The sequence below is a fragment of the Tachyglossus aculeatus genome, chromosome 19, assembly GCF_015852505.1.
Source record: "Tachyglossus aculeatus isolate mTacAcu1 chromosome 19, mTacAcu1.pri, whole genome shotgun sequence".
NCBI classification, from domain to species: Eukaryota; Metazoa; Chordata; class Mammalia; order Monotremata; family Tachyglossidae; genus Tachyglossus; species Tachyglossus aculeatus.
This window is the reverse complement of record NC_052084.1, coordinates 407624-417011: the sequence shown is the minus strand read 5'-3', so window position 1 is coordinate 417011 and position 9388 is coordinate 407624. Positions and strand designations below refer to the sequence as shown.

Sequence of the window (9388 nt, the reverse complement as noted above, 5' to 3'; positions counted from 1 at the left end):
TCTCCGGGCGATACGGAATGGCTGCCAGTTTAATGCTTCTTGGCGTTCCCCGCTCCTTCCCGCGAGGTGCGGGTCAAACGTAACAAAACGAGGTAAATAAATTAGTTTATGTACATTGACAGAGCCTCCGCAACGCCCGTGCTCGCAACCACAGCCACGAGGATCGGCCACCGGCCCGCCCCGCGATCCTCGTCCCCTTGACCGTCACGGCCCCCGGGCGCGGCCTAGAAGCACTTGCGGTGGACGATGGAGGGACCGGCCTCGTCGTATTCCTGCTTGGTGATCCACATCTGCTGGAAGGTGGACAGCGAGGCCAGGATGGAGCCGCCGATCCACACGGAGTACTTGCGCTCGGGGGGTGCGATGATCTGCGGGGTGGTGGGAGGAGGGACAGAGGCGGCACCGTGAGCAACCGGGGGACGGCCACCATGGGGCTCAGCTGCTGAACTCTTACCGCCTCGGGCCTTTGAGGGGTGAGAGGGACTTGTCCCCCTCTCCATCCCCCCCATCTAACCTCCTTCCCTTCCCCACAGCACCTGTATATATGTACATACGTTTGTACATATTTATTACTCTATTTATTTATTTATTTTACTTGTACATATCTATTCATTTTATTTTGTTAGTATGTTTGGTTTTGTTGTCTGTCTCCCCCTTCTAGACTGTGAGCCCGCTGTTGGGTAGGGACTGTCTCTATATGTTGCCAACTTGGACTTCCCAAGCGCTTAGCACAGTGCTCTGCACACAGTAAGCGCTCAATAAATATGATTGATTGATTGACTCGGGGGATATTTGGACCGGTGCCAGGGGCCCCCCAAGTTTCCCAGCTATGGGGAAGATGGGATTGTTGCTCCCCAGGTTCCAGCTGTGGGGATAATGGGATCCGTGCCCCCTAGCACGGCCTAGTGGATAGAACATGGCCTGGGAGTCCAAGGGAGCTGGGTTCGAATCCCCGTTCCACCACTTGTCTGCCGTGTGAACTGAGCAAGTCACTTCACTTCTCTGTGCCTCAGTTACCTTGTCCAAAAACGGGGATTAAGACCGTTTGCCCAATGTGGGACAGGGACCGTGTCCGACCTGATTTGCTTGCATCTACCCCAGCGCTTAGTACAGTGCCTGGCACATAGTAAGCACTTAACAAATACTATAATTATTATTACTACTATTATTATGAATAACAACTATGGGATGGTGGGGTCAGTGCCCTCTGGTGAATCAGCATCCCTTAGGTACCAGCTGCGGATGGGATGGGACCAGGCGCCCCCCACGTTCCAGCTGTGGGTGCAATGAGACCAGCGCTCCCCGCTCCAAGTTTCGGCTGTGGGGGCAATAGAGTCGGTGCCCCAGATTTCCACTGTGGTGGCAACGGACCACAGCCTTCCAACTCCCCAGCTGTGGGGACGCAGTCCTTGTCTCCCCACAGTAGTCAGAGTTGGACTCCAGCCTCCTTCCCCCGGAATCCGGCCCGGCCCTGAGACCTTCCAGGCCCGCCCGTTACGTCCGCCCTGCCACTTAAGGTCTGCCCGGCTCCCCGTCACCTGCGGGCATCCCCCTGCTTCTCACGTACCCGCGCCCTCCCCCGCCCCAGGCCTCCCTTTCAAATGGCTCCCACACTGGGCAACGCAGACGGGAGAGCAAGGCCACCGCCACGCAGATCTGGACCCGGTGCCACTGGGCATCTGCTGGGGGCCGCGGTGAGAGGGCGGTCTGGGCCCCTACCTTGATCTTCATGGTGCTGGGGGCCAGCGCGGTAATCTCCTTCTGCATGCGGTCAGCGATACCGGGGTACATGGTGGTGCCCCCAGACATGACGTTGTTGGCGTAGAGATCCTTCCGGATGTCAATGTCGCACTTCATGATGCTGTTGTAGGTGGTCTCATGGATGCCGGCCGACTCCATCCCTGAGGGGCAGCGGGGGCAAAGCAGCGGACGTTCAGTGAGGCCCCCGGCTCTGAGGGCCTGTCCACACCCCCACCCGCTGGGAGAACTCTCGCTGTCCCGCCCGGAAAGATGCCAGCGTGGCCCAGCGGAAAGGACACAGGACTGGGAGGCCGGAAAAGCTGGCTTCTAATTCGCCCCACAGCCAGCTTCCTGCTGTGTGACCTCGGGCAGGTCACTTAACTACTCTGTGCGTCAGTTTGCTCATCTGCGAAATGGAGATTAGATACCTCTTCTCCCATCCCATTAAGACCGTGAGACCCATGTGGGGTTGGGACTGTGTCCGATCTGATCATCCTAGGCCCCCTATGGCACCTAGAAGTAGGGAGGCCTAGGGGATAGAGCACAGTCAGTCAGTCAGAAGGACCTGGTTCTAATCCTGGCTCTGCCACTTGTCTGGTGTGTGACCTTAGACTAGTCACTTAACTTCTCTGTGCCTCAATTCCCTCTTTTGTAAAATCGGGATTAAGATCGGGAACCCTGTGTGGATCAGGGATAATGTCTGACCCGATTATCTTGTATCTATCCCAGCGCTTAGGACAGCGCCTGGCACATAGTAAGCGCTTAACAAATATCACAGTTATTATTAGTGTCCGGCACATAGTAGCGTCTTTAAGAAAGTTATTATTATAATAGTAACAATAATAATAATAATGGTATTTGTTAAGTGTCTTTCTAGACTGTGAGCCCACTGTTGGGTAGGGACCGTCTCTATAGGTTGCCAACTTGTACCACTTAGTACAGTGCTGTGCACACAGAAAGCGCTCAATAAATACGATTGAATGCCAAGCACTGTTCTAAGCGCTGGGGTCGATACAAGGTAATCAGGTTGTCCCACACGAGGCTCACAGTCCTCATCCCCATTTTTCAGGTGAGGTAACTGAGGCACAGAGAAGTTAAGTGGCTTGCCTAAATTCATACAGCAGACAAGTGGAAGAGCCGGGATTAGAATCCATGTCCTCTGAGTCCCAAACCCGGGCTCTTTCCACTAAGCCACGCTGCGATGCTAATGTCAGAAAACAGGGAAGGGGCATAGGGAAAGGATACGGCTGGAATGGGGAGTGGATGGGGGGCTCGCGGATGAAGGCCGGCTGGAACGGGGGGTGCTCACGGATGAGGGACGGCTGAGAGCTTGCTGTGGGCAGGGATTGTCTCTCTTTATTGCTAAATTATACTTCCCGAGCGCTTACTACAGTGCTCGGCACACAGTAAGAGCTCAGTAAATGCGATTGAATAAATTGAAGGAATGAACAGGGAAAAGGGGACATGGGGCGGGGCTTACGGATGAGTACTGTGGGAATTTGGGGGTCGAGGGTGGGTCTCGGGGGGACTGACTGATGAACGAAAGCTGGAATGGGGGGGGGCTGGACGGGGCTCTGGATAAAGGAAGGCTGGAACTGGGGGGAGGCACCGGGCCGCGGACCCGGGGAACCTGGAACCAGGACAGGGGCAGGGTCTCACCGATGAAGGATGGCTGGAACAGGGTCTCGGGGCAGCGGAAGCGCTCGTTGCCGATGGTGATGACCTGGCCATCGGGCAACTCGTAGCTCTTCTCCAGGGAGGAGGAGGAGGCCGCGGTGGCCATCTCGTTCTCGAAGTCCAGGGCCACATAGCACAGCTTCTCCTTGATATCCCGCACAATCTCCCTCTCGGCTGGCAGGGGAGGGCAGAGGGTCAGCGGCAGGAGGGGTCAGCGGGGCGGGGAGGCCCAGCGCGTGGCGAGGGCCACTGGGACAGGGGTCCGCGGGACAGAGACATACCCGGAGATGGGGAGAGACAGAGAGAAAACTGCACGCAGAGACAGTCGGGCAGATCAGAGACACCCACAGAACAGAGAGGCAGAGATGGAGACAGAGACACCAAACACATGGGCGTGCGGGTGTGCTGGTGTGAACGTGGGTTTGTGTGCCTGCGCGTGTGTGCGCGTGCGAATGAGGGGAAGAAAAGCCAGGCGGGATTTATTGGGGAGCCCCGGGCCTACATCCTCACCGGTGGTCACGAAGGAGTAGCCACGCTCAGTGAGGATTTTCATCAGGTAGTCGGTCAAGTCCCGGCCAGCCAGGTCCAAGCGCATGATGGCGTGGGGCAGCGCGTAGCCCTCATAAATGGGTACGTTGTGGGTCACACCATCGCCGGAGTCCAGCACGATACCTGCGGAGCAGAGGTGTCGGGAAGAGTGACCGGGGAGATGCCGGCTACCTCGAGGGACCGGGGATGGGGGGCAGGCCGGGGATTGGGGGTCTCTGTCTTCTTCCTAAGGTCATCAGGGTGGAATCTGACAAGGAGCAAGGCAGAAACAGTGTGTGTGTGTGTGCGCTTATCATCATCATCAATCGTATTTATTGAGCGCTTACTATGTGCAGAGCACTGTACTAAGCGTTTGGGAAGTACAAGTTAGCAACATATAGAGACAGTCCCTACCCAACAGTGGGCTCACAGTCTGTGTGCGCGTACTCGCCTGGGAGCAGTGGGGTGGGGGAAACCTTCATAGCCTGTGGAGTTTGGGTCCTTCCCGCTCCAAATAATAATGAGAATTATAAATAATTGCAGTATTTATTAAGTGCTTATGATGTGCCAGGCACTGCACGAAGCCCTGGAGTAGATGCAAGGTCATCCCCGGTGGGGGGAGGAAAAGAGGCTGGCATCCAGCCCAATAGTTGGGAGGGGTGGGTGGCCTTTGGTGGTCAGTGTCCATGGGAGGGACCGGCGCGGTGTCCGCTCAGCCGGAGCAGGGCAAGAGTACTCTTGGGAGGAGGGCAGGAGGAGGTGGTGGTGGTGGGGTGGGGCTAGGGGGAAGAGAAAATGGCTAGTCCTGCCCTGCCCTCAGAGAAACAGCATGGCTTAGTGGAAAGAGCACAAGTTGGGAGTCAGAGATTGTGAGTTCCAATCCCGGCTCCTCCACTCGTCAGCTGTGTGACTTTGAGCAAGTCAGTTAACTTTTCTGTGCCTCAGTTACCTCACCTGTAAAACGGGGACTAAGACCGTGAGCCCCACGTGGGACAACATGGTTACCTTGTAGGCACCCCAGCGCTTAGAACAGTGCTTGGCACATAGTAAGCGATTAACAGATAGCATCGTTCTCACTGTCCCTCCCGGTCACTCACCGGTGGTACGGCCGGAGGCGTAGAGGGACAGCACGGCCTGGATGGCCACGTACATGGCGGGGACGTTGAAGGTCTCAAACATGATCTGGGTCATCTTCTCGCGGTTGGCCTTGGGGTTGAGGGGGGCCTCGGTGAGCAGGGTGGGGTGCTCCTCGGGGGCCACGCGCAGCTCGTTGTAGAAGGTGTGGTGCCAGATCTTCTCCATGTCGTCCCAGTTGGTGATGATGCCGTGCTCGATGGGGTACTTCAGGGTCAGGATACCCCTCTTGCTCTGAGCCTCATCGCCCACGTACGAGTCTTTCTGACCCATGCCTACCATGACGCCCTGCGCAGACGGGGAGGGAAGCGTCAGCGGGGGAAGCCCTGACCGGGGAAGGACCGGCCGCCTCCCCAGCAACACAGGGACAGAGATCGAGTCCCAACTGGGCGGGGAGGGGGCACGGGACTGGTGGCCCCTGGGTTCCAGCTGCGGAAGCCAAGGCGTCGCTGCCCCTTGGGTCCGGCTTTGGGGGTGAAGCCATCGTCTCCCTCCCAGCTGTCTGGGGTGGGGGTCCAGCCTCGAGAAGGGCCGAGCCCCTGGCAGGCCCCCACACCGGGCCTGTTAGCCCTGTGAATTGTAGCGATGCCAAAGCTGGACGACTCCATAGACTAGTCAGCGTGGCTCAGTGGAAAGAGCACCGGCTTTGGAGTCAGAGGTCACGGGTTCAAATCCCGGCCCCGCCAATCGTCAGCTGTGTGACTTTGGACAAGTCACTTCACCTCTCTGGGCCTCAGTGACCTCATCCGGAAAATGAGGATTAAGACTGTGAGCCCCACGTGGGACAACCTGACTACCTTGTAACCTCCCCAGCGCTTAGAACAGTGCTTTGCACATAGTAAGCGCTTAATAAATGCCATCATTATTATTATTAGTAGTAGTCCAGAATTGGTTTTAACTACGGTGAAAAGTAAGCGCTTAATAAATGCCATCATTATTATTATTAGTAGTAGCCCAGAATTGGTTTTAACTACAGCCAGAAATACGGTGAAATGTATTCTGGACGCACACACACAAGCTGGGTGTTGTAAGTTCACTGTGGGCAGGGAACTTAGCTGCTAACTCTTGGATAGTGCTCTCCCAAGCGCTTAGTAGAGTGCTCTGCACATACTAAGTGCTCAATAAATACAATCGATTGATGGATTGGTCAGCCTCTCTGGCCCCCGCGGCGCGCTGGGAGACAACTGGCCACACCGAGCCGGAGGAGAGGCCTGGGGAGGGGGCTTGGGAAGGGGGTCCGGGGAGGGCACCTGGTGTCGGGGGCGGCCCACGATGGAGGGAAACACGGCTCGGGGCGCATCATCCCCGGCGAAGCCCGCTTTGACCAGTCCGGAGCCGTTGTCGCACACGAGGGCGGTGGTCTCGTCTTCGTCACACATGGTGGCTGGTGGCTGCAAACACCCCCCCGGAGAAGGTCAGCATGGCCGGAACGGACCCCCGCCGCCCCTGCAGGGCCAACCCACCCTCCCCATCCTCACGGACAGGAAGTGGACAGAGCGCCCCTACCCCTGCCCCCTGCCCCCTGCCCCCTGCCCCCTGCCCAGCAGCACATCTGTCAGCCACCAGAGCCCCGAACACTCCTCTCCCCAACCATTCCCGTCACCCTCCCTGCCTGCCGGTCTCCCTATCTACCACTCCGTCTTTCTGCCAGGCTGCCTTTCTCCCTTTCTCCCAGTCTGCCCTTCTCCCTGCTTTTCTGCCAGTCTGCCTTTCCCCTTGTTTTTCTGCCAGTCTGCCTTTCCCCTTGTTTTTCTGCCAGTCTGCCTTTCTCCCTTTCTGCATCTCCCTTTCTCCCTGTCTTTCTGCCAGTCTGTCTTTCTGCCACTCTGCCTTTCTCCTCGCTTTTCTGCCACTCTGCCTTTCTCCCCGCTTTTCTGCCACTCTGCCTTTCTTCTCGCTTTTCTGCCACTCTGCCTTTCTCCTCGCTTTTCTGCCACTCTGCCTTTCTCCTCACTTTTCTGCCACTCTGCCTTTCTCCTCGCTTTTCTGCCACTCTGCCTTTCTCCTCGCTTTTCTCCCACTCTGCCTTTCTCCTTGCTTTTCTGCCACTCTTTCTCCTTTCTTTTCTGCCACTCTTTCTCCTTTTCTGCCACTCTTTCTCCTTGCTTTTCTCCCGCTCTTTCTCCTTGCTTTTCTCCCGCTCTTTCTCCTTGCTTTTCTGCCACTCTTTCTCCTTGCTTTTCTGCCACTCTTTCTCCTTGCTTTTCTGCCACTCTTTCTCCTTGCTTTTCTCCCACTCTGCCTTTCCCCTCGCTTTTCTCCCACTCTGCCTTTCTCCTCGCTTTTCTCCCACTCTTGCCTTTCTCCTCGCTTTTCTCCCACTCTTGCCTTTCTCCTCGCTTTTCTCCCACTCTGCCTTTCTCCTTCCTTTTCTGCCACTCTGCCTTTCTCCTTCCTTTTCTGCCACTCTGCCTTTCTCCTTCCTTTTCTGCCACTCTGCCTTTCTCCTTCCTTTTCTGCCACTCTGCCTCTCCTTGCTTTTCTGCCACTCTGCCCTTCTCCTTGTTTTTCTGCCAGTCTACCTTTCTCCCTTTCTGTCTCCCGTTCTTCCTTTCTGCCAGTCTGTCTTTCTCCCTGTCTTTCTGCCCGTCTTTCTGCCAGTCTGTCTTTCTCCCTGTCTTTCTGCCCATCTGCCTTTCTCCTTGCCTTTCTGCCCGTCTGTCTCCCTGTCTTTCTGCCAGTCTGCCTCTCCTCCTGGTCCTTGGGAGCAGGGGTGGGTGTTTCATGTGAGCAGGTGATGCTGACCCCATGGCCTACTCCATGCCCCAGGCCCAGCCCGGCCCCAGAGCCCCTGCCCTGGGCTGGTGTCCAGGCTAACGGGCGTCGTGCCCATTGCCTATCTGGAAATTTCTGTAGGCTCTCTAAGGGCGGCAGAAGCTCTTAGTCTCTGACCGGGCAGAATGGTGACGAGGGGAAGGATGGGCTTGGGGAGGGAAGGGGGAGCATGGGGGGGGGGAGGGTCCACCTCTCTGGCCTCTGATGGCCGAGGAAGCTGAGAGGTGAGGGGTGGGGGAAGCCCCGAAGCAGCATAGAGCCCGGGCCTGGGAATCAGAAGGTCATGGGTTCTAATCCCGACTCGGCCACTTGTCTGCCGTGTGACCTTGGGCAAGTCACTTCAATTCTCTGGGCCTCAGTTACCTCATCTGGAAAATGGGGATGAAGACTGTGAGCCCCACGTGGGGCAACCTGACGAACTTTTATCTCCCTGAGCGCTTAGAAGAGTGCTTGGCACATAGTAAGCGCTTGACAAAAACCGTCATGGTTATTATTATTGTTATAAGACATTTTCCTCTGCCTCCAGAGCCCCATGGGTGGGTGGTTTATATGTTGCCACCGTGGCTCAGTGGAAAGAGCACGGGCTTTGGAGTCAGAGGTCATGGGTTCGAATCCCGACTCCACCACAAGTCTGCTGTGTGACCTTGGGCAAGTCACTTAACTTCTCTGAGCCCCCGTTACCTCATCTGTAATAATGGGGATTAAGACTGTGAGCCCACGTGGGACAACTTGATCACACTGTATCCCTCCCCCAAGCGCTTAGAACAGTGCTTTGCACAGAGTAAGCGCTTAACAAATGCCATCATTATTATTGTACTTCCCAAGCGCTTAGTCCAGTGCTCTGCACACAGTAAGCGCTCAATAAATACGATTGATTGGTTCCTTCCTGGGGGGCAGCTGCCAGGGGGTGGGTGATGGGGGGCTGGGGAAGGGGAGCTCCCCATCCCTGCTTGGGGGAGGTGGCCACGGCCTTAGGGCCAGAAGCGGGACAGGGGAAGGGGGCTGAACTGGACTGAACTGGGCGGGGCTGGACTGACTGGGGCTGGACTGGGCGGCGCTGAGGCTGTGGTGGATGGAGCTGGGCCCTCCCTGTCCCTCTCCCTGTCCCTGTCCCTCTCCCTGTCCCCCAACTCCTACCTGTCTGTGGGTTTGGGCACGGGCCGGGTCCGGCTGGAGGCTCTTCGGTCGAGTGGGCTCTAAGGCTTGGTGTGTGGTGGTCTTGGGCTGGGCCCCTATATAGGCCGTGGGCCGGCTGGGCCCCTTCCCCAGGAATGCTCCCCTTCTGCGCCCATATTAGGCGTGGGGCCCGACCCCCCGGAGATGCCCAAACCCGGAGCGGGTCACCCTGCCCGCCGGCCAGGCCCGTATAAGGCCAGGCTGATGGCCTCCCCTCCCCGGGACCCCCCGCCCAAAGGGGCGCGGGCCACAGAGATGATCATCATCATGATCATCATGGCATTTGTTAAGCGCTCACTCTGTGCAAAGCACTGCTCTAAGCGCTGGGGAGGGTACAAGGTGAGAAGCAGCCTGGCTC

The 9388-nt window shown here is 57.1% G+C and overlaps 1 protein-coding gene across 1 annotated transcript; it reads right to left on the bottom strand.

Moving 5' to 3' along the window:
- On the bottom strand, window positions 1-9088 carry ACTA1 (actin alpha 1, skeletal muscle). Its single transcript, XM_038761186.1, has 7 exons — window positions 8992-9088; window positions 6330-6470; window positions 5043-5367; window positions 3928-4089; window positions 3400-3591; window positions 1720-1901; window positions 1-368 (listed from the first exon to the last, which is right to left on the bottom strand). Exons 2-7 carry the CDS (start codon window positions 6456-6458, stop codon window positions 225-227), a joined length of 1134 nt encoding a protein of 377 aa, XP_038617114.1. The 5' UTR covers window positions 6459-6470; window positions 8992-9088; the 3' UTR covers window positions 1-224.
- Between the last annotated feature and the right edge of the window lie 300 nt (window positions 9089-9388).

Excerpts from the sequence above, each read along its gene's own strand:
- ACTA1 (XM_038761186.1), bottom strand. The coding sequence starts at position 6,458 with ATGTGTGACGAAGACGAGACCACCGCCCTCGTGTGCGACAACGGCTCC. Across the intron at positions 5,368-6,329 it reads TGGGCCGCCCCCGACACCAG|GGCGTCATGGTAGGCATGGG; the intron begins GTGCCCTCCCCG and ends CCGTCTGCGCAG. Across the intron at positions 1,902-3,399 it reads GTTCCAGCCATCCTTCATCG|GGATGGAGTCGGCCGGCATC; the intron begins GTGAGACCCTGC and ends GCTGCCCCTCAG.